This window comes from Mytilus galloprovincialis, chromosome 12, assembly GCF_965363235.1.
Source record: "Mytilus galloprovincialis chromosome 12, xbMytGall1.hap1.1, whole genome shotgun sequence".
Taxonomy (NCBI): Eukaryota; Metazoa; Mollusca; class Bivalvia; order Mytilida; family Mytilidae; genus Mytilus; species Mytilus galloprovincialis.
In genome coordinates this window covers 60085680-60110985 of record NC_134849.1, presented here as the reverse complement: position 1 = coordinate 60110985, position 25306 = coordinate 60085680, and the positions used below count along the sequence as shown (strand labels likewise).

The window sequence follows — 25306 nt, the reverse complement described above, 5'->3', positions numbered from 1 at the left end:
CTGTCGCGGATAGATCGGTACGCAACAAGATTGGGACAACTCGTTTATAATTCAATCATAATAACTTAAACTTTATGGTGCATGGATACAAAGTAACTGACAATATTTTTGTTGCAAAAAGTAAAATAACTAAAATACCGAACTCCGCCGAGGAACATTCAAAACGAAAATACCGTTATCAAATGATGGTAAATTCAAGAGCTCAAAGACATCAAACGAATGGATAACAACTTTCATATACAAGGTCCTGGCTTGGTACAGGTATTTTCGTATGTAGAAAATGCTGGACAAAAACTGGTTTTATAGCTAGCTCAACTTTTATCTTGTATGACAGTCGCACAAAATATCATGCTTGCCGCACAACGTTTGTTTCTCCATTTGAGAGTGCTAACTTTTGTTATTCCATGCCATTTGTGTTTAAACCAGAACAATTGTAGAAGGCAGTAACATGCTATTTAAAGTACTATGACTGTTCATGACCATCATCAATTATAATCTTTTGTAAGTAAAAAAATCCGTACTTTGATTAATACAGGGCAATGTTTCATAACTCGTTACCGTATATACTACTTATACGAGTTATCGAACTTTGCTAAGTATTAATGAATGTATACCGTATATTGCTATGACTTCTACATGGGCTTTTCTATCATTATCATTTTCTGTAAAATCTTTATTTTCTTTATTCTCATTGAAAAACCTTGTTGTTTTTATATTTTTTATATAAATTTTAGGTACGGCATGCCGTACCAACGAACATTATTGGTACTGCGAGTGCCGTACCTGCCGTACCGGCTGCTACGCCCCTGAGAATGTCATAATTCCAAGTGATGCAGATTCTCTTTTCAAGCATTGCAGATAGTCACATACCATGAAGAATATACCTTAACATTGCATAATAATGTGTTGTACAAATATATATAACAATACATATTACTGATTTCAAACTGAAGTAAATATTAGAGTAATACCTGGGTTAATTGTTTTAGATTTTAAAACCTAATAAAATAACTACAATTAGACTTACTTTTCTGGGTTCTACAAAGATCATTGATGTTTCAGGATCATACCCATGGAGACGCATTTGACTGGCAAAAGCATACTGAAAAATGAAACAAAAAACAAACATAAATATTAATTTACGTTTTTTGATTGAGTTAAGCCTGCCAATTGATATTTTATTGTGTGTTTTTCTATGTTGTGATGTTATGCTATTGTTTCGGAAAAAGGGAGAAGGTTTGGATCCATTAAAACATTTAATCCCGCTGCAAATGTTTGCACCTGTCCTAAGTCAGGAATCTGATGTACAGTAGTTGTCGTTTGTTTATGTAATTTATACAAGTTTCTCGTTTCTCGTTTTTTTATATAGATTAGACCGTTGGTTTCCCCGTTTGAATGGTTTTACACTAGTAATTTTGGGGCCCTTTATAGCTTGTTGTTCGGTGGAGCCAAGGCTCCGTGTTGAAGGCCGTACATTGACCTGTAATGGTTTACTTTTTTTAAAATTGTTATTTGGATGGAGAGTTGGCACTCACACCACATCTTCCTATATCTATAAATTATATTTAAGAATCTCCTGGTCACGTCTTTTAAAATACCTAAAAATATCATGAATATGAACATGTATATACTTTATTAGATTAGACTGGTGGTTTTCCAGTTTTAAAAGTTGTTTTACACTAGTCATTTTAATGGCTTTTATATCTTGCTGTTCCGTCTGAGCCAAGGCCCTGTGTTGAAGGCCCTACATTATCTTATAATTGTAAACTTTTTATACATTTGTACATTGTGACTAGGATGGAAAGTTGTCTCATTGGCACACATACCACATCCTTATTATATATCTATATTGCATTCTTTATAATTGTCCAATTAATCCTTGTTTCTCATTAATTATGCAAGCAGCTTTTACTGAGCTGTTTTCATTTTGTATTCCTATTTTACACCTTTGGTACTTTAATTTATCATAAAAGTGTATACAGGTACCAGCATTATGTTTTTATTTACTGTAGGAATCAGTGAACCGTAATTTTAGCAACACGGATTAAGATGAAAGGACCATTCACACCTGGATCTGTTGTTTAATGAACATACTACCTACCATAAAAATGTCCGATTATTCATATCCGACTAGACGGATTAAGACATCCATAAAAATAAGTCCCTACCCGTACTGTACTTTCAACTTTAAAAAAAAAAATGTTGGATGTCTGTCAGATTTGATATCAATTCAAATATCATTTTTTGTTGGTGTCTTTGTCAGATTTATTGGTTATTTGTTTGAATGTTCAGTTATGTTATATGTCAGTGATGTATTAACACAATTTTTTGGCTGCTAGATCCCAATTATTATAATATCAAACGATTATGAATGTTTGCATTTAGAATAAAACTATAAACAACTGTCATTCAAGTGGGAGGTTTAGCTAGCTACAAAATAGGTTTAACCCACCATTTAATGCAGAAAATACCTATACCAAGCCAGGAGGAATATGGCAGTTAATTACCATTCTTTCAGTTGGTTGATATAGTCAGGTTTTATGGACTTAAGGATGTTCTCTTGTCATGTTTTGGAATTTTTGTCAGATTTTCAGAATCCTCATGTTTTATCCATTAGAATGCCTTAAAAAAATTTGCCCGTTGACTCCCATTTTTCTTTTTATAAATCTTTTACAACTATCATTATAAGCCATCTGTAAAAGTCTTATAAAATCGTTGTTATTTTTTAATAGTTTTTGAGAACTTTCAAAACTTGTCAATGATAAAGCTATGAAAAGTCAAGAGAGAATATTTTCCCGCCAAAATTTCAATGGCTTATATCTCGAAAACAAGCACACAGACCCTTCAATTTTTTTGCGTTATTTAGTTCCTATACATGATATATTTATATTCTATCAATTTATAATAGTTTTTTAAAAAGCTTGTTATTTGAAACAGAGTAGCGAACATCCTTAAGTTGTTAATGTCTGTGTCATTTTGGTCTTTTGTGGATAGTTGTCTCATTGGCAATCATACCACATCTTCTTTTTTATATTAAGTTTTTACCTTGGAGTTTGATATTTTTCATGTTAATTTATCTACAAATCTTTTTTTCAGTAAAAAGTAATTTCAGCAACTATTGCGTGCATTTATTATTGCCCTTTTTTATGGATGATGGCCAAAAATGCAAGCTTAATTATTGCGATTTCAGAAAAATCTGAATACAGATATATACATCAGATAGCAGAGTGTCTTATTATTGTGTTACAGGGCTTTCCATTGAAGCCGGTAGCCGGCGGAAATCCGCCGCTTGCGGTAGATTCCAGTGCCGGCTACTTCACTGACAAAAATATAAATTCAAAAAGACAAAAATATCTTTTTCAAATGTTTACAGGCAGCCGAGAGACGTCTTGTCGCAAAGTCGCGGTCACGATAAACAAGGATGAAAATCAGTGTTTACCTTGGGCTAAATATAGTTCACATGAATTCAGGTCACTGATTGGTTGTCTATTTAAGTCAGAATGCATCGTTTCTTTTCAAAGATAACAAGAGAGACGTTCCGGTGGTCATTGAACGATAACAATAGAGACGTTCCGATGGTCATTAACTCGTTGGCTTTTTTTTTTGGGGGGGGGGGGGGGGCTTTTAAAACGTGAAGACAATCAGATAGGATGACAATCTTATGTTATGGAATAATAGCAGTCAAATTAAAGAAAATATAGTAGATCATATTGTTCAGAATCTGGAAAACAGTATCTTTAAAAAAGTTTTGAAGTTCATTTTTCAAAACCCACGTGGTGTTCAGCGAATCAAGGTCAAAAACGAAAGTAGAATATTGTCGACTCGACCTCAAATAAATAACATTTCCAAATGATTTATGTATCCGACTTATTGAACAATATACAAAAAAAGCGAAAATCAGAGGATATATCAATTTTCTGTCAATGCTTGAGAAACAATTGTATGATTTAAATACGCGTAACAGTCTATAGAGAAAAGGGGCCTGGGTCATTTGTTTACAAATGCACGTAGTTATGCAAAATAAATCGATCAAGATTTCTAACAAACCGAATTATTATATAAATAAAACTCCTATAAAAGTAAATGAATTTTAAGCATAAGGTAATAAAATAAAAAACTATAACAAAAAAAAAAAGAAATTTCTTTGAGATTTTTTTGTTTTTTTTCTTTAATTCATACATAAAAAAATGGTCATTTGAAAGATGAAATTAGGTGCCAGGAGATTGCCAGAATGCAGGATTTTGCTCTATTTATGCCAGAGCTTCTTGGGGCCTTGAGCGGCCCCCAGACCCCCTGCCGTATAGCACCAAGCTTACAGCTTGGTGGGCGTCCGGCTTCGCCGAACCCATGTTACAGCCGGCTATTATTTGAATTGAGCCTTCTACTTCAATTTCAATGGAAAGCCCTGGTGTTAACTACCTAGTTGCATTATTTGCATTAATAAAACCTCCCAATAACTTCTGATTGTACAGTACAGGCCCGTAGCCAGGAATTTCCAAGGGCGAACCCCCCTGGCTACGGGTATGCAGTATTTACTTACATAATCTGAAGGGAATGCTTTACTCTCACATAAAATTTTATGCCTTTTTGGAGTTGGTCTGTAGAAGGAAATCTGAATTAATGGAAATTATTCAAAATTACAATGATTATAGTCAAACAATGAGAAGGGTAAATTCCTTTCACAGAAGAAAATCTATTTGAATTGCTTAGTCTTGCTTGAACATGTTAATTATATTATTCATTTTCAATTTTCTTCATATATTTATTCTTATTTGCTTTACAAACAAATTTCAGCGATAATTTCTGATAATTTGCAGCTATGGTGAATGCTGACCAAATTATAAAGTACAAACAGTTTTGAAAATTTATTTATCAGAAATTGTTCAGAACTTTGTTCTGAATACAAATGGAAAACTGTCTTTTTTATCATTAAAAAACTTCATTCCAAATTTCTTAAAATTCAATGGAGCTTTGGTAAATTTGTTGATGTTAAAAAAAAAAAAGATATTGATTGAACCTAAATGTCATGAATGTATGTACATGTAAACAAAGATGGAATGTAGAATTTTTTACCACATTTCCAAGAAAAAATGTTGCAGGCTTGACAAAATATTATACATTTTATGATTTTTATATTTAATATCTATCTAAACTTACTAATAAAAGATGGAGGTTTACTGTAAGTCCATTCATGATAGCAACTTCACCAGGTTGGCCGCCTTTCCAAAATAAAATGAATTCAAAATATTTATTGCATGACAATATACCAGCATTACTGATGCTTAATAATAACACTCTGTTTACTACATTATATATCTACATGTAATAGTAAATACTACAAATTAGCTTATTTTATTCAAAGATAACTGAAAAAACTTGGTGTTCAAATAACACTGATATAACGGAATTGGATGCGACTGTCATAAAAGTGAGACGTTGAGCGATATTAAACCAGGTTCCATCCACCATTTTGTACATTTAAAATGCCTGTACCAAGTAAGGAATATGACAGTTGTTGTCCATTTGTTTGATGTGTTTTGTCGTTTGATTTTGCCATTTGATTAGGGACTATCCGATTGAATTTTCCTTGATGTTCAGTATTTTTGTGATTTTACTTTTTATAACACTGTTCCAAAATCGTCTCATCAGACATCTCAAATACATTTTTCTACACCCTGGATAGTCAAATGGATGCCACTGCCCTCTCTTTAGCATGGCATTTAAAAGAAAATAAGAACTGTCCTATAATAACCTTATTTCAAATTCACAATCTGCTGTTGTGGGAGATTGTACTGCTATTATGTTACTGTAGCTAAATTTTATTTGTCTCTATTTTTGAAGAGTCTACTTTTCTGCCCCATATCGTTCAATGTACATCTGTTTTAAAGGTTGCTCCATCTAAATAATCTTAATCAAAGAAATGAGGTCAAAACATTTAAAACAAAAAGATTTAATCACCTAGTTTCTAGAAAAATAGAGATACATTAAACTTACCAACAAGTTTAGCCATATCTGAGTCAAGCTTCTCATCACAGAATGCCCAAGGGAGATCACCCTTTGTATGACCTTGAACACCTCTGAAAGGTTATCAGTATAACACAGAATAAAATTTAATTGAAACACTCAAAAGGCAGATTGTGGTGCTGTTAAAAATCAATTATTCTAAAGTCAAATAGATTCTTATGTTGTACTATAATACCACTGTCCCAGGTTAGGGGAGGGTTGAGATCCCACTAACATGTTTAACGCCGCCACATTATGTACGTCTGTGCCTGTCCCAAGTCAGGAGCCTGTAATTCAGTGGTTGTCGTTTGTTTATGTATTACATATTTGTTTTTTCATTCATTTTTTTATATAAATAAGGCCGCTAGTTTTCTTGTTTGAATTGTTTTACATTGTCATTTCTGGACCTTTTGTAGCTGACTATGCGGTATGGGCTTTGCTCATTGTTGAAGGCTGTACAGTGACCTACAGTTGTTAATTTCTGTGTCATTTTGGTCTCTTATGGACAGTTGTCTCATCGGCAATCATGATTTAGCATGTTTAGATATGCATAATATTGTTTTAAAATACATTTTTATCCACAATCAACTGCTCCAATTAAATTAGTGTCTAAACAAGGGAGAACTCATTACATTTGTTTATATATTTATTCCCATTTTCTTAAATTCACATTTGATTTCTGATTTAACAATTTGATAAAGGTTTTAATTACGATTCTTCTATCATGTCTATCTAAAAAATACTTGAAAGGCTATATTAATTTTAACTATTATCATGATTATAAACCTGTGTACATTTCTTTTAAACGTAAAACCTTCATCTTATTCAAATCTTAAAAATCTACTACTATCATTGACTATTGAATTATTGTCCTCCCTAAATTTATGTTGCTGACAGCTTTATTTGACCTCTTGTTAAAAATTTTGGAAACTTCAGTCATGACATGCATGACAGTGTAAGTGAGTGGAAAAAAAACATGGTAAAGAAAAGGGTAAACACAAATTGTGTTAATTAATTCTTAAAAGAAAAAAAATAATATGCCAAATCATTTAACAATTATAAATGACTGCAATGCTCCATGATTTTGTGTTGACCATTTATAAAGGCCTTATTACGGTAAACTTACCCAAAGTTTTCAATCAATAATCACCACATGAAATATCTTTTTGTTGATTAAATGTTATGAAGTAAGTAATAAATGTAAAAAAAAACCTACGAGGAGGACTTTAATAGATTATTTAGTATATATGTGCATGCATTGATTCAATAATTTTCAAAAAAATTTAATTTCAGGTACCGGTAATAAGTTTCATATGACTATTAGGTGGTACATAACACTACAGGGAGATAACTCTGTAAAAATGCTTTAAAACCCCAATAATTTTACAAAAAGAAGTATAATCGATTCTTATTAAAATATGTTTTTTTTTAATTTCATACAAAATACTCACTGTTTAGCCCATTTATCCATTTCTACATTAACATAATCATGAGCTTTTTTTGGACACAAACCAAGTGAGTTACCACAAAAATATACACATTCTTGCTCAGGATCGACCAGGTTCAGATCAACTGTAAATAAACAAATTATAAACATGATAAAATAAAATGAAAATTTAGAAAAATATCCACAATGTATTACCAATGTTATTTCAACTGATCGGGCGGAGTTTATGTTTTAATTTGCATAAGGACAGTCTATTTGAAGATGTGTGTGATAAGGATGATTGCCGTTATAGTTATTACTGATTTCTAATCACCTATCAGTGTCATCAAATGAATTTACAAAACAATGATTGCACACTTTATTGATGAGTTTATCCTAAAACACCTATGTTAAGATGGACTGGTTTATTATGAGCGAACCGGCTAGACTCCGCCCAGTCAAGTGAAATAAATTGAGTAATATGCCAAGGCTCTGTGTTGAAGACCGTACTTTGACATATAATTATGATAATGGTTTACTTTTATAAATTGTGACTTGGATCATGTGAATTGAAAGTTGCCTCATTGGCACTCATACCATTTTTTCTAACATTCATAACATCTATCTGAATAAAGCTCAGCTCTTACAAATGTCTTAGGAGTTATAATTAGCAATGAATTATTGTATGAGGAGAACCTTAGACCACATTATTGTTTATTGAATTGGTATGTAACATACATGGGGAACATGATATACCTCCTCAAGCCACTAAACTTAGACAAATAGGCACAATTATACAAAGGGACACAACTTTTACAACTTAACTACAAAATACATAAGACCATACATATATATATTTACACGAGAATGAGCCTTGCTTGTTTATAATAACTTAATTTTTGTCAATCATACCTTTCCCCCTTTTTTTAATATATTTATCATCATGATCGATATTCATGCATGTTCAGGATAAGAATTATAAATTCAACAATAAATGCTTTCTATGTCATGTATGTTGTGATATAACACTATTGTCAATAATTGTTTCAGCTAAGGTTGAAGGTTGGTACGTACCTATTAAAACGTTTAAACCCATTGCAATTGTTTGCATATGATCTGTTCTTAGTCAGTAATATGATGTTCAGTAGTCCTTGTTTGTTGATGTGGTTCATAATAGTTTCTCATTTCTTGTTTTTTAAAACAGATTAGACTATTGGTTTTCCCATTTGCATTGTTTGAATTGTTTTACACTAGTCATTTTTGGGGCCCTTTATAGCTTGCTGTTTGGTGTGAGCCAAGGCTGCATGTCGAAGACCATACTTTGACCTATAATGGTTTACTTTTATAAATTTTGACCTGGATGGAGAGTTGTCTCATTGGCACTCATACCATATCTTCTTATACATATATTTACATGTTAGTCCTTAAATAAGGGATTGACCCAGATTAACCTACTCAATGGATTGCCAGGAGAAAAAAAAGATGTATAGTCACCAGATTTAACTTTCGCATTCTGACCCAAATATGTAGCTATTAATTTATACATTCTGCACAGCCAACTTAAGAAAGGTTTCTACTGGCAATGGGAAGAAAACTAATAAATAATAAGGTTCTACTGGCAATGGGAAGGCGGGCGGGGATGAAAATCTATCAATTAATTTTAATTGGCCTTAATAAAGTACAAAAAATAGCTACTTCCGGTTTACAAAAGGTCACTTCCGGTTGTTTTTTTTCAAGGTTTAATGGTTTGATATCTTTTTCTAAAAGTTGTATACATATAGAATAAAAGCAAAGTCAAAATATAGAACGTCAAATTAATCTATGACCTTGAGATCAATTTCAAGGTCATAAACCAAGGACCTCAAATCAAAAGACCATAGGTCTTAATTATATTTAGTTAATGAGTTATATCACCAAACGTGTATTTTTACATACAAGAGGGGAGAAAACTCCCTTTTACATTCAACGTACGCTTGCAATCAAAACTTACATCTTACGACATGTCGCAACTAACAATTTAGTAAAAATAATTTGTTGATATCTTATACAGTCTTTGGATATAAGTGAAAATAAGCCAAATTCAAATATCAGAATATGACCTTGACCTTTGACCTTGACCTAATTTTCATTTTTTGGGACCAAGGACCTCAAATCAAAAGATCCTAGGTCTCTATCACTTATGATTTATAAGATAGAAATTCATATCACTTATATCAGATGCATAAGGGGAAATAACTCTCATATGGAGCGGTCATACCGCTTCGGTCAAAATAGGACAAATCATGCGAAGGATATAACGAGCAATTTTGTAAAATAAATTTGTCATAATCTTTTACGGTTGCGAAGGAGATGCGCTAACAAGGAAAACAGTGTTTGGGGAGATAACTCCTACAAAGAAAAGTATTCGTTTACGCAGGGTAAATTTCAAAAGCGCATAAACTGTTCGATATCATATACAAAATATCTAAGCGACATATTGCGAAACAAATGTTTATCGCAAGAACAAAATTAGGCGGAAGAAAAAAAAAAAAATAATCAGAAGAAAAACAATAGGTCTTTCCACAGAAAAGTGGAAAGACCTAATAAGGTTCTACTGGCAATGGGAAGAAAACTAATAAATAATAAGGTTCTACTGGCAATGGGAAGAAAACTATTAGATAAAATGGTTTCTACTGGCAATGGGAAGAAAACTAATAGATAAAAAGTTTCTACTGGCAATGGGAAGAAAACTAATAAATAATAAGGTTCTACTGGCAATGGGAAGAAAACTAATAAATAATAAGGTTCTACTGGCAATGGGAAGAAAACTAATAGATAATAAGGTTCTACTGGCAATGGGAAGAAAACTAATAGATAATAAGGTTCTACTGGCAATGGGAAGAAAACTAATAAATAATAAGGTTCTACTGGCAATGGGAAGAAAACTAATAAATAATAAGGTTCTACTGGCAATGGGAAGAAAACTATTAGATAATAAGGTTCTACTGGCAATGGGAAGAAAACTAATAAATAATAAGTTTCTACTGGCAATGGGAAGAAAACTAATAAATAATAAGGTTCTACTGGCAATGGGAAGAAAACTAATAGATAAAACGTTTCTACTGGCAATGGGAAGAAAACTAATAGATAAAAAGTTTCTACTGGCAATGGGAAGAAAACTAATAAATAATAAGGTTCTACTGGCAATGGGAAGAAAACTTATAAATAATAAGGTTCTACTGGCAATGGGAAGAAAACTATTAGATAAAATGGTTTCTACTAGCAATGGGAAGAAAAACTAATAAATAATAAGGTTCTACTGGCAATGGGAAGAAAACTAATAGATAAAAGGTTTCTACTGGCAATGGGAAGAAAACTAATAAATAATAAGGTTCTCCTGGCAATGGGAAGAAAACTAATAAATAATAAGGTTCTACTGGCAATGGGAAGAAAACTATTAGATAAAATGGTTTCTACTAGCAATGGGAAGAAAAACTAATAGATAAAACGTTTCTACTGGCAATGGGAAGAAAACTAATAGATAAAAAGTTTCTACTGGCAATGGGAAGAAAACTAATAAATAATAAGGTTCTACTGGCAATGGGAAGAAAACTATTAGATAAAATGGTTTCTACTGGCAATGGGAAGAAAACTAATCGATAAAACGTTTCTACTGGCAATGGGAAGAAAACTTATAAATAATAAGGTTCTACTGGCAATGGGAAGAAAACTAATAGATAAAAAGTTTCTACTGGCAATGGGAAGAAAACTAATAAATAAATAGTTTCTACTGGCAATGGGAAGAAAACTAATAAATAAGGTTCCACTGGCAATGGGAAGAAAACTATTAGATAAAATGGTTTCTACTGGCAATGGGAAGAAAACTATTAGATAAAATGGTTTCTACTGGCAATGGGAAGAAAAACTAATAGATAAAACGTTTCTACTGGCAATGGGAAGAAAACTAATAGTTAAAAAGTTTCTACTGGCAATGGGAAGAAAACTAATAGATAAAACGTTTCTACTGGCAATGGGAAGAAAACTAATAAATAATAAGGTTCTACTGGCAATGGGAAGAAAACTTATAAATAATAAGGTTCTACTGACAATGGGAAGAAAACTAATAGTTAAAAAGTTTCTACTGGCAATGGGAAGAAAACTAATAGATAAAACGTTTCTACTGGCAATGGGAAGAAAACTAATAGATAAAATGGTTTCTACTGGCAATGGGAAGAAAACTAATAGATAAAATGGTTTCTACTGGCAATGGGAAGAAAACTAATAAATAAAAAGTTTCTACTGGCAATGGGAAGAAAACTAATAGTTAAAAAGTTTCTACTGGCAATGGGAAGAAAACTAATAGTTAAAAAGTTTCTACTGGCAATGGGAAGAAAACTAATAGATAAAACGTTTCTACTGGCAATGGGAAGAAAACTAATAAATAATAAGGTTCTACTGGCAATGGGAAGAAAACTTATAAATAATAAGGTTCTACTGACAATGGGAAGAAAACTAATAGATAAAACGTTTCTACTGGCAATGGGAAGAAAACTAATAGATAAAATGGTTTCTACTGACAATGGGAAGAAAACTAATAGATAAAATGGTTTCTACTGGCAATGGGAAGAAAACTATTAGATAAAATGGTTTCTACTGGCAATGGGAAGAAAACTATTAGATAAAATGGTTTCTACTGGCAATGGGAAGAAAACTATTAGATAAAATGGTTTCTCCTGGCAATGGGAAGAAAACTAATAGATAAAATGGTTTCTACTGGCAATGGGAAGAAAACTAATAGATAAAATGGTTTCTACTGGCAATGGGAAGAAAGTTAATAGATAAAAAGGTTTCTACTGGCAATGGGAAGAAAACTTATAAATAATAAGGTTCTACTGGCAATGGGAAGAAAACTTATAAATAATAAGGTTCTACTGGCAATGGGAAGAAAACTAATAGATAATAAGGTTCTACTGGCAATGGGAAGAAAACTAATAAATAATAAGGTTCTACTGGCAATGGGAAGAAAACTAATAGATAAAAAGTTTCTACTGGCAATGGGAAGAAAACTAATAAATAATAAGGTTCTACTGGCAATGGGAAGAAAACTAATAAATAATAAGGTTCTACTGGCAATGGGAAGAAAACTAATAGATAAAAAGTTTCTACTGGCAATGGGAAGAAAACAAATAAATAATAAGGTTCTACTGGCAATGGGAAGAAAACTAATAAATAATAAGGTTCTACTGGCAATGGGAAGAAAACTAATAGATACAATGGTTTCTACTGGCAATGGGAAGAAAACTAATAGATAATAAGGTTCTACTGGCAATGGGAAGAAAACTAATAAATAATAAGGTTCTACTGGCAATGGGAAGAAAACTAATAGATACAATGGTTTCTACTGGCAATGGGAAGAAAACTTATAGATAATAAGGTTCTACTGGCAATGGGAAGAAAACTAATAAATAATAAGGTTCTACTGGCAATGGGAAGAAAACTAATAGATAATAAGGTTCTACTGACAATGGGAAGAAAACTAATAGATAATAAGGTTCTACTGGCAATGGGAAGAAAACTAATAGATAATAAGTTTCTACTGGCAATGGGAAGAAAACTAATAGATAATAAGGTTCTACTGGCAATGGGAAGAAAACTAATAAATAATAAGGTTCTACTGGCAATGGGAAGAAAACTAATAAATAATAAGGTTCTACTGGCAATGGGAAGAAAACTAATAGATAATAAGGTTCTACTGGCAATGGGAAGAAAACTAACAGATAAAATGGTTTCTACTGACAATGGGAAGAAAACTAACAGATAAAATGGTTTCTACTGACAATGGGAAGAAAACTAATAGATAAAATGGTTTCTACTGGCAATGGGAAGAAAACTAATAAATAATAAGGTTCTACTGGCAATGGGAAGAAAACTTATAAATAATAAGGTTCTACTGGCAATGGGAAGAAAACTAATAGATACAATGGTTTCTACTGGCAATGGGAAGAAAACTAATAAATAATAAGGTTCTACTGGCAATGGGAAGAAAACTAATAGATAAAAAGTTTCTACTGGCAATGGGAAGAAAACTAATAAATAATAAGGTTCTACTGACAATGGGAAGAAAACTAATAAATAATAAGGTTTCTACTGGCAATGGGAAGAAAACTAATAGATAATCAAAAATTATCATATTTCTATATCATCAATGATCAATGATCAACTACCATGACTACTGTAAATTTAAAAATTATTGCGATGTTTTTATTATTGGGAAAATTGCATCAGGGTTATAATAGCAATAATTTAGACTTGCGTTTAGAAATATTTTATATGACTTAAATAGGATTTTTCTCAATATCATGAATATGGCAAAAATTATAAAATTGCATATTAGTCAATTATCATGATTATGACAAAATCGCATTTAATAAATGCACACAATAATTTCTGAATTTACCATATTGGGGTTACAGGAGTTTTATTTACATGATTTAAGTGACTCTCAGATATATCTAAAAGGCAATACCTATTACCTCCATGCAATTCTTTCATCTTTGGATAATTAAAATCTTGTCGTAGTTTTCCCAAGGGGTCATTTTGATCCATAAATTTAGCAAACTCCAAGCTCTCTATAGAAAGTCCTTCCTTCTTAGCTATGGACTGTAGAGTTTCTGCAGGATGATCATCATTTTGCTTTAGTCTCTTTATTGGAGGTTTATCCATTTATTACAAAATGAATTACCTGCAAATAAAAACAAAATATGTGCAGCTTTCAAATTGATAAAACTGATTTGATGACATCAGAATTTGACTACCGGGTATGTTGATGAGTGATCGAGTGATGTGTTTTTCAGGACTTATTACTCTTGCATTGACATTTATTAAAAACATCCTGAAAACAACTACTGTGGATTCATTTATTTTCGTTGGTATCAATTTTCGTGGATTGCTGAAAACTTGCATATTCGTGGATATTTGATTTCGTGGTTTTGCCAATCTCTGTATACAAAGCCTATTGAAAATATAATATTCGTTGAACATTTGAATTCGTGGTCCACTTGTACCCACGAAACCCACGAAAATTGGTATCCAACGAATAATAATGAATCCACAGTAACTTGGACAAAATGTTGGATGAGTTAATATTTTCTGCCCCTACTACAGTATTGTATACCCATAAATTACACAACCTTATTAATATATAGATTGCTTGACAATGTTGACCATGCTGAAACTTAGAGTATAAAACAAGTTAATGTTATAGAGTGTCAAAGCGTTTTTATTTACTGGTAAATTATTTTGAAGGTATATGCAGAGTTATTTACATTCCTAAGACATGTTAGACATGCAGCTGATACATATATATTCAGATTCTATTTTCTACTTCAATGTGAAAAAGTTATCATTTTCTTCTTTCCTTAAACATGTTAAATTTCTGTGACTTCATTGTACATTGTTCTTATGGAGTGTGTAGTTGTTGAATCCTGTCATTAGTACTATTCATTTATATTTTTTGGATGCCTGTTTTCGTGGATTTCATGTGCATGCATGATGGGTAAAGGGAAACCACAAATTTAAAATATTCAATGAATTAAAAAAATCTGTAACATGTTTCAAGTGAACAAAAGTTGAGTAATATAATGAAAGTAACATTTTTCTAAATTAACTTTAGCATGTTAAGTTAGATTGGAATGAGTAAAAACAAATGATGGATCATAGTTGTCATGATTGTAAGACACAGGTTTGTTATTACAGATTTCCTATGTACATGATGTATGTGCTCTTTTTGGGGCATATGATACAGAGGAGGTAATGACGTTGTTAACATTGCTAACGTAACTTGTTATTTTCAGGACCTCAAACAGTTAATTTTTTTTAGACAGTAACATATCAGGGAAAGATGCCTTTTTTGAGTGATTTTTATCAAATTGATACAACTTGAAAAGGATTTCATGAACCCCTCGTTTTTAAAATCACATTAGCAGTTGGGGGACTTACTTAAATGAGTGATTTTCTAAATCACTGATTCAAGTAACATTATTTCCATAAAGGTTGGAAGTAAGAGTTGTCTTTCTTTAATAATCACCTATTTAAGTAGTAGAAAATAATCACTAGAAGAAGTGATTTAATTTTACTGTAGCTTTAAATATAGAATACTAATGATCCAGGGACTAATTATGTTTCTAAACTTATCAGAACCAACATCTGTGTTGTCTAGGATGACCAGGTCATTTCAGGTGATGACCTTGTACTGAATCTAGGATAATATGACATAAAATCACTTACTTCAGTAAGTCCCCTGACTGATTAGGTTTAATCAAGGATTTGTATAGTGACAAATACAAATCCTTGGCTTAATTAAGTATGAAGATTATTTCTACCAATTTTCATAAAAAAGTCAATAATGCAATTTTTTTTAATTTGATATACAGCCAAAAAATACGTTTTTTTTCTTAATTCATGAACATTTGATCAAAATGAGTTATATCTTAGAAAAATTCACAAACTTGTTGGATACTTATATAGAATAGATTTTACAAATAATTTTACAAAAATATATTTTAAAATCAGCTTGTGTTTGTTTTTTAAAACAAAAAAAGTTATGTAATTCTTTTGAAAGGAAAAATTTGTCAACAAATCCAAATTTTGAACAAATATCTGAAATTTCAACCTCATTTTACACAAAAAGTAGCACATGCAGGTATATTTTTATTACATATTTTATTTAATTGATAAGGTAAAAAATAGCCTATATATGCAAATTTTCATTAAAATTTCAATATGAAAGGACGTAACAGTGGTATGTGATGTTAATTTCTAATAGGGACTTGTTATATAACTTTAACTTTATCATGTTTATATGTATTTCTATTTGTATCCATCTGATGAGTTAATGAGTTAAGCTGTTTTCAACTTTTTTTTTTATAGTTTCTTCTTATGTTACATTACTGGTCCAATTAGACATTGTTTTTTTGTATGGATAGTTTTATTTTTGTCATTTCGGGGTCTGTTATACATGTAGCTGACTATGCAGTATGGGCTTTGCTCTGATTGTTGAAGGCCTTACAATGACTGATAGGTTTAAATTTTTGTGTCTTTTGGTCTCTTATGGAGAGTTGTCTCATTAGCAATCATACCACATCTTCTTTTTTTATATTAAATGATTGTTTTTAAATTTGTAAAATGTACATGTAACAGTAAAGATAAATACATGCAGATTTACCACTGGGTTATTCCCTTTCTATTAAAATGGATGTGTCTAGTGTTTACAACTCTTGTGAAAGTGGGACCCAAAATATATGTTGACATTCCCTGGAACATTAAAATTTTCATTATATATCGTCCTATGTTTGGGGGTAAGGCAGCAACCATTTGATTTTCTGGGGGGGGGGCTATGGTTTTTTTTTCAGTACAAACTTTTTTTTTCGCCTGTGGCGAAAAACAATCTATTTTTTTCGCGACAAGTCGAAAACAATTTTTTTCTTTCAATTTTAGCATTACATTTAGTGGCAGCTGAGGGTGAAACAAACAATTTTTTTTTCTCAGAATCAAAAACAAATTATTTTTTTCTCCAAAAACTGGAAACAAACTTTTTTTTCCAAAAAAAACCATAGCCCCCCCCCCCCCCCCAGAAAATCAAATGGTTGCTGCCTAAAGACTTGTAGCACAATTGTTTGAGCATGCAGGTGCGTTTTGAATCAAAATTAGCACACCCTAAAAAAAGAGCACATAGGTACGAGGGTTAAAGTGAATCAGACAAAACAGACCTGCATACAGCATTCAGAAATTAAAGCAATATAAAAAGGGGGAGGGCTAGCATATTGTCACAGGCACTTGTTTCTATTGATGTTGATGAGTTAGTATGTTTAATTCTGACATTATTTTATTACCTTTTCCGTTTAGATAGAAGTTGATAAATGGTTAAATTATGATGTTTTGTCTTGTCACTCACCTTGGCCTTAATTACTTGATCCGTTTGTGTCCCAAAATGTGTACAACATGGAAGGTCAAACTTGTTTCAACATTGTTTACTCTGGGATATCGTCCTTGTTCATTTCACACTAGTTAATGCTTTAATGACAAAAATATTTCTGTACTAGAGATATTTATTCTAATCTTTGTGTGTATAGATAATAATTTTTCTTGAAGAACCTAAAAACAGATAGTTGAATATCGTAGAAAACCAGTGTACTTCTATTGGTCAAAACAAACTTCAACAAAAAAAGATCCGAGTTCGTTACTTTCCCCGTACCTCTGAGTAACATCAAAACAAATTCTTGTCTCAGCCTGTTTTTAAAAATATTAAATTATGGGTACACCTCAAAGAATACAGACATATATGGAGAAACATAGACTAACACCTTTGTTTGAGGTATTGATATTTAAGCATGTCATATTTTTCTTGATTTACCATTATTTATTTTTAACTTATAAGCTTCATCATTACGGGATACAGGGGGAATTAAATTACTGGATACAAAATTTTCTTAGCAATCGCAAACAGGCAGTAGTTCTAGAGGGGGAAAAATCTGAGTATGTTGCAGTTGAGTCAGGGGTTCCACAGGGGCCAGTTCTTGGACCAAGTGTCTTGTACTATATTAATGACATTCCAACTGGTCTAACATCTACAGTACGTTTATTTGCAAACGACACAATAGTTTATTTGGCAATAAAATCAAACTCCGATGCATTAACACTGCAAAAAGATCTCGACAAACTGGCATCATGGGAAACTACCTGGAAAATGGCATTCCACCCAGATAAGTGTAATGTAATTTCAGTCACCAGAAATAAAAAAAACAATCACATTTAACTACACATTACACAATCATTCTTTAGAACATGTAACAACAGCAAAATATCTGGGGGTCACCATCAGTTCCAACCTTAAATGGGATGTGCATATTAACAACATATGCAAGAAAGCTAATAGCACACTAGGCTTTCTAAGGAGGAACCTGATCATAAGTTCAACATCCATTAAAGAGCAAGCATATAAGTCCCTAGTAAGACTATCACTACAGTATGCTTGCTCTGTTTGGGATCCATACTTACAACAAGACATAGATAGCATTGAAAAAGTTCAAAGGAGGGCTGCGCGTTTTTTTACCAACAAATGCAGAAACACCTCAAGCGTTGGTAACATGTTACAACATCTTGAATGGCGCAGTCTCTCTGACAGAAGAAAAGACTCCAGATTGGTAATGCTTTACAAAATTGAACACGAAAAGGTTGCAATTCCTAAAAATAACAAATTAATTCCACAAAAAAGACAAACAAGACATTCTAATTCGAACAGTTTCCAAATTCCATCCTGCAAAACACAGTACAGAAAAGAATCATATTTTCCAAGAACTATTACCGACTGGAACAAACTACCGGATAACATTGTAAATTGAACTTCAGTAGACTCTTTCAAATCTTCAATTTCAAAGCATCAATATTGACTCAATTACAACATCTTACTTTATTATACAAAACAATTTATATTTTTTTAATTTTTTTTCGTATTTTTTAAAAATTGTACATTTTTTCAATCTATGTCTTGTTGTAAGTTTCCTCCTGTGACATAATCTTCAATTTGTTGAAGGCGGTCACTATATGGTAGAATAGAATAGAATAAAAATTTATAAATTTTATACCACTTGCAGTAATCATGGTAATGCCAATGGGTATACGTACAATATATATTCTACATCAAGGATTTGTTTAGTAAAATCTTACTACACAAATCCTAGGGTACATGTACTCCTGTCCTAAATGTATCAAAAAAAAACTCATCAAAGATACCAGGTTTATAATTCTGTAAGCCTGGGACCCAAGTTTTTTGAGTTCATAATTGTACTGTCAGATTCCATAAAAGTTGGTTATACATGTACATCTTTTAACATGGTATCCGGTCATTCCGTTCCCTAGTCAATCCGTCCCACGTCAATCTGGCCCTATGTTGATTCGGGCCCAAAATAAAATAATGAATAATCTATACTGCCTTTGGCATGTTTGGAGGATTTGTTGGCAAATTTAAATCAGCATACACATGTAAATGCCATGGAAGTTAAGTATCATGATCAATGATGATTGACAACATTATTTTGAATCGATACAAAAATGATTGTAATTGTCATGATTGTGTATGTTTGCATATTAAAATGAAGTTATTTTCCATAATGCATGTAATAATAATATAAATTCTTTATTTAACATGTTTAAACATGTTAAAGAGGGTAACTCAATTAGAACAATCTAATTTTCATTGAGGTGCTCAACATGCTCAAACAAAAATACATTTATACAGTTAATATTCATACATTAAAAAACAATACATATTACTAGTATATACACAATTAACATTCAAACATACAAATGGCGATAGTTGATAAATATCATAATCATGATAATCATGATAGTATTGACATGATTGATGATTTTTTTTACGGTACAGCTTTTAAAATATTATAAAATTTTATGAATTACAATATATATCTTCCTTTTTTTCCCCTATAAATATATTATTTTTTTGGGGCCTGATCAACTTTAAATATGGAGCCAGATCGATGTTGGGCTGGATCGACGTGGAATGTAATGATTTGGGACAGATCGACGTGGGGCCGGAACAACATGAAAGCTTTTAACACTATATTAACGAAACAATCAAAGATCTGCAATTCAGGAAAGGGGTTAATGTTAAAGACTTATTCTTGTCAGCAATGCAGATATATCACTGCCACTGGACATTATGGACATGAACATTTAATAAATGCACATAATCTTTCAGAGGCCACTGGTCTAGTGACATGTGTTTTTTTTTTTTTTTATCAAGTCCTTATATAACGTGCATGTACGTGTATGTCTTTAATTTATTGATAAAAAATTATACCTAGGGCTAGGCATGTAAGGCAACACTTAAAATTACTTTGGTTTGCCCAAACTTTTCCCAAAGGCAGACAGTGTATATATGGTAAGTACATGTAGGTAGTTACTAGTTAGCTATTTTCTTTGTTTTTAGGCAAAAAGACAATTTAAATTGAAGTGTTGGACGTTTTTTTAAAGTCTTCATACCAATCAGATTAAAAAAAAAACTTTTTTCACATCATGACAATAAAAAAGTTTAGGTAGGTAGGGTTAGCATGGTTAGGGCAAACAAACATATTCTTTTTATGGCCTACGCTTTATCTTACTAGTCCGTGAATTTATATTAGTATAAGCTTCAGTTATTTACCGTATTATTGTAGGAAATGATGAACAAGGTGTTACATGAACAGCCAGAAGATCCTTATCTCTATCTGATCAAAGTTTTATACAGAAAGGCTGGACTGGATATACCTGCTGTAAGTATTTTATATCATGTTAAATAGAAAAACAAGGGATATATGGGTATCCATCCATGAAAAAAAAACAATACATGTGCAGCAACGACAAAAAACACTCGCAAAGAACAAAGGAACAGTCTATTGCTGTTCTACATCTTAAAATCACAGTGAGCCTTCAACTTAGAGCTAAAGCAAAATCTCACCTCTCTGCAAGTTTAAGATGGCTGCTATCACCAGCTTGAGTGAAATTTTATACTTTTGAAAAATTAGAAGATCCGGTATTACCAGATTATGAGACAACTTTCTGTCATAGACATAGAAGTTAGCAACCATAAATCACTGAGCAACCTTCAATGATGTGCATAATAATAACCCATGCTACATATAACAAACTACATGTATGAAAAGCCTAAACATGACAAATGAAAAAAACAGTTCAAACAAAAAGATTAAAAGATTAAAACTAAAATCAAGTGTGATAAACTACAATAAACAATAAAAAACTTCATGTAGCTTACCTCAGGTAAATCAAACAGTTTAAAACAATTGATAGTACATGTAATATACAGAAAATATTGAAAGTACATTCCTTTATCATGTTTATGTTTTACCTAAATAAGCTTTCTTTTTAAACTAAGTGTAAATTTAGTTAACATCATGCCAAATAATAAAATGATGACACATGATACAAGCTATCATAAGGACTTCGGATGTACTTGCAAAATGTAGTCAGAAAAGTTAGACACTTGTTTTTTTATTATTATATGGATTGAAACTTTAATTTTCAGGATATCAGACTCAGTGCTGTGAGGAAAAGTTCTCCTGAAAGATTGGGTAAGTAAATACAAAGAAAATAATATGCTACATTTTTATTCTAATTTAAATTAGAACTTCAGAACATTCTTAGTGGTTCACCAGGACCCTCTTAGTCATGTCAGTGGAACGTTATGTCATTCTTAGATTAACACCAGGACATTCGATGTGAAACACATGACAATGACCATCTTAGTGGAACACCTGGACATTATTAGAGGAACAGCCGGACGTTCTTAGTGGAACACTACATCATTATTAGAGGAACACCAGGGCATTCTTACAGGAATACCAGGCCATTCTTAGTGAAACACCAACACTTTTTTAGTGGAACACTGTGACTTTCTTAGAGTAACACCAGGACATTCTATGTGGAACACATGACAATGACCATTTTAGTGGAACACCTGGGCGTTCTTAGTGGAACACAATGACCATCTTAGTGGAACACCTGGACATTCTTAGTGGAACACTATGACATTATTAGAGGAACACCCGGACGTTCTTAGTGGAACCCTATGACATTATTAGAGGAACACCTGGACGTTCTTAGAGGAACACTAGGACATTCTTAGAGTAACACCAGGACATTCTATGTAAAAGAAATGTATGTTCTGTTTTCACAGTCATCATGGTCGTACTTTAATCAATTTAAACGTTCTTAGTGGAACACTACAACATTATTAGAGGAACACCAGGGCATTCTTACAGGAATACCAGGCCATTCTTAGTGAAACACCAACACTTTTTTAGTGGAACACTGTGACTTTCTTAGAGTAACACCAGGACATTCTATGTGGAACACATGACAATGACCATTTTAGTGGAACACCTGGGCGTTCTTAGTGGAACACAATGACCATCTTAGTGGAACACCTGGACATTCTTAGTGGAACACTATGACATTATTAGAGGAACACCCGGACGTTCTTAGTGGAACCCTATGACATTATTAGAGGAACACCTGGACGTTCTTAGAGGAACACTAGGACATTCTTAGAGTAACACCAGGACATTCTATGTAAAAGAAATGTATGTTCTGTTTTCACAGTCATCATGGTCGTACTTTAATCAATTTAAACAGAATAAATTTGACACATGAACTTTTTTATGCCCCACCTACGATAGTAGAGGGGCATTATGTTTTCTGGTCTGTGCGTCTGTTCGTCCGTCAGTTCGTCAGTTCGTCCGTCCGTCCGTTCGTTTGTCCGTCTGTCCCGCTTCAGGTTAAAGTTTTTGGTCAAGGTAGTTTTTGATGAAGTTGAAGTCCAATCGACTTCCAACTTAGTACACATGTTCCTTATGATATGATCTTTCTAATTTTAATGCCAAATTAGAGTTTTTACCCCAATTTCATGGTCCACTGAACATGGAAAATGATAGTGCGAGTGGGGCATTCGTGTACTGAGGACACATTCTTGTTTTACAAAAGACTCCAAAACTAAAGTATTGGTGTACTGGTGTACTACAGCTTTGATCTGTGCAATTGAATCCCACATGTTAGACTTTAGAAAAAAAGTTATGGCAATACATTGTATGTTATAATGCATACATTATCTTGACTTATAATGGTTTACTTTTATAAATTGTAACTTGTGGAGATATGTCTCTCATTGGCACTCATACCAAATTACATCTTCCTATACCATGTATATCTAATTACACTGGTACCTAATACATGCATGACATGTATGTCACCTAAAAATATTTCATTTATTTCTGGCAACCAACATTAATTGTCTCTGTATGATATCTTATAGGAAGAAGAACAAAGAGTCCAGAACCCAGCAGAAAATCTAACACCTGGGCAGCATCAGGAACAGGTAATATGTTTTAATTTTGTTATTCATCTTCTTTCATCAAGTAACCTGGAGGAACATTGTAAAAATCTTTCTATGTAGATTTATTTATTTTCATGGGTACCAGTTTTCGTGGATTGAGAAACAATTGTGTTTTTCATGGATAATTGATTTCATAGTTTTGCCAATATCTGCATAGGAGGTCTCATTGGGGGGTTCCAATACGCGTCATGAACCCCCTTAGGAATTCACTAACCCCATACGGTCTCATAGGGGGTCACCATGTGACGGATTTAAACCAATCACAACGTGATATTTTACCCGCTTTGCCTTTAGAAAATTTGTATTGCATTAAGCATTTAACACATCAAAAGAATGGATAATAACTGTCTTATTGATATTCCTGACTTGTTACAGACATTTTATAGAATTGGTAAAATAAGCCTGGTTTTATAGCTTTATTAATTTATTCTAAAAATCCCACCAAAAATATACAACATTCGATCAGTCATTCAGGAAAAATCTCATTTTACTGGTCAAAATTTTATTTTTCTTGCTTTGTTGTCCTACACAACCATGACAACAACTGTAATGGAAAGAAGGCGTACCAACTTTGTAACTCTAGCAGTAAATCCCCCTTAATTATATGTTTATTTGGTTTGTTTGATTATTGTTTTTTAATTGTATAGATGATAGAGGTTATAATAAGCCATGGTTGACACACAGTAAAAAGCCTAAGCCAAAGAGTCCAGACGAACCAGAACACACAAGACCAGGTATATCTTACATACGTTTGAAGGACATACAATTTGTGAAAAATACAGTTTGAAAAAAAATTTAGAGTTCTCATTTGCCATGTATTCAAACAATGGAAAAAATAAAATTCAAAAATTTGAGATTACATTGAATGTGTTGAATTTAGGTTAATCAAATCAGTTATATAATTTCGTTGTTAGAAAAAATATTTTCATTCTTTACATATATCACAATTGAAAACATTTTGTGCTAAATCTGTGTAGCTTGATTAAAATGACCTTATTATGAATGCTCATGTTCAGTCAATATTCAAAGGTTTATACCCCTACACTAAAGGAATAAGGGGCCTAACACTTTATTTAATTTGTTAATCGTGTTTCTGTTAACATTTCTTTCAGCAACTACTTCTCCAAAGTCTAATAGAGTGCATAGTGCTCGCCCACATACTGCACAAACCTCCTCATCACCCAGATCACAAGCACAACAAACATTGTCCTCACCTAGATCACATGTAAAGCAAACTCATTCTTCACCCAGAACAATGTCAGAGTCACTGCCTTTAAGCTTTGATGATCTATTGAAAGTGACTCCAATTTCACCAGGTTAACCTTAAATTTTAAGCATGAGGTTCGCAGGATCAAACATATATTCGTGTATATATCTCTATGTGTAATGTACATGTGCAGACCTGCTTGCTTGATGCAGACCGTATGTTATTGGTGGTATGCAATTTGCATGACCTGCAAATATTTTCTACAAAGTGCATGAGGGATTTATCTTTTTGATGGCTACATTTAAATTTGGATGCTCATAATCTTTGGCCCTCCTAACCAATGTAAAAAAGAAAGAGGGGGAAAAAAAAGCAAACTCAAATAAGAATGATTTGTATCATAATGGATGGGTTTTACTGTATCATGGAAGTTTTACAAATTTTGGATTAAATGTTAATCAATTTTATATTTACAAAGTTCCTTAAGTTGTACCTCTTTATTTGATAATCAATCTAGAGTACACATAATTTGATCCATTGAAAGTTTTTAAGTCTAAGGTTTTTGCGTTCTAATAGGTTCATTTGATTTTCATTGTACTAACGTAATTAACTGAATTATATGCTTGCAACGGTTATATGTGCATCAAAAGTATCAGAATTATTAAAAATTTTAGGCTACTTCAAAATTCCAAAATTTTGATTTTGTTATAGTTTGAAGACATGACTTATA

General features: G+C 32.2%; 2 protein-coding genes across 6 annotated transcripts in view; one reads left to right on the top strand and one right to left on the bottom strand.

Annotated features, from left to right (window-relative positions):
• LOC143054439 (kynureninase-like) overlaps nucleotides 1–17533 on the bottom strand; it is a 34745-nt gene extending 17212 nt beyond the window's left edge. Inside the window, exons 1-7 of one of the 2 annotated variants that reach the window (XM_076227453.1) lie at nucleotides 17299–17533; nucleotides 13942–14150; nucleotides 7455–7575; nucleotides 5995–6077; nucleotides 5158–5219; nucleotides 4541–4612; nucleotides 1028–1102 (exon numbers count right to left, since the gene is read on the bottom strand). In XM_076227453.1, coding sequence (XP_076083568.1) covers nucleotides 1028–1102; nucleotides 4541–4612; nucleotides 5158–5219; nucleotides 5995–6077; nucleotides 7455–7575; nucleotides 13942–14131 — 603 coding nt within the window. In that variant the 5' untranslated portion in view covers nucleotides 14132–14150; nucleotides 17299–17533. The remainder of the gene's footprint in view (nucleotides 1–1027; nucleotides 1103–4540; nucleotides 4613–5157; nucleotides 5220–5994; nucleotides 6078–7454; nucleotides 7576–13941; nucleotides 14151–17298) is intronic. The other variant, XM_076227452.1, reaches the window with a different exon arrangement.
• A 96-nt stretch (nucleotides 17534–17629) lies between these two features.
• LOC143054438 (uncharacterized protein C8orf34 homolog) overlaps nucleotides 17630–25306 on the top strand; it is a 34817-nt gene continuing 27140 nt past the window's right edge. For 3 of the 4 annotated variants that reach the window (XM_076227449.1, XM_076227448.1, XM_076227450.1), the window contains exons 1-6: nucleotides 17630–17780; nucleotides 20641–20736; nucleotides 21507–21552; nucleotides 23292–23354; nucleotides 24020–24106; nucleotides 24485–24688. In XM_076227449.1, the coding sequence (XP_076083564.1) occupies nucleotides 17718–17780; nucleotides 20641–20736; nucleotides 21507–21552; nucleotides 23292–23354; nucleotides 24020–24106; nucleotides 24485–24688 (559 nt within the window). In that variant the 5' untranslated portion in view covers nucleotides 17630–17717. The remainder of the gene's footprint in view (nucleotides 17781–20640; nucleotides 20737–21506; nucleotides 21553–23291; nucleotides 23355–24019; nucleotides 24107–24484; nucleotides 24689–25306) is intronic. The other variant, XM_076227451.1, reaches the window with a different exon arrangement.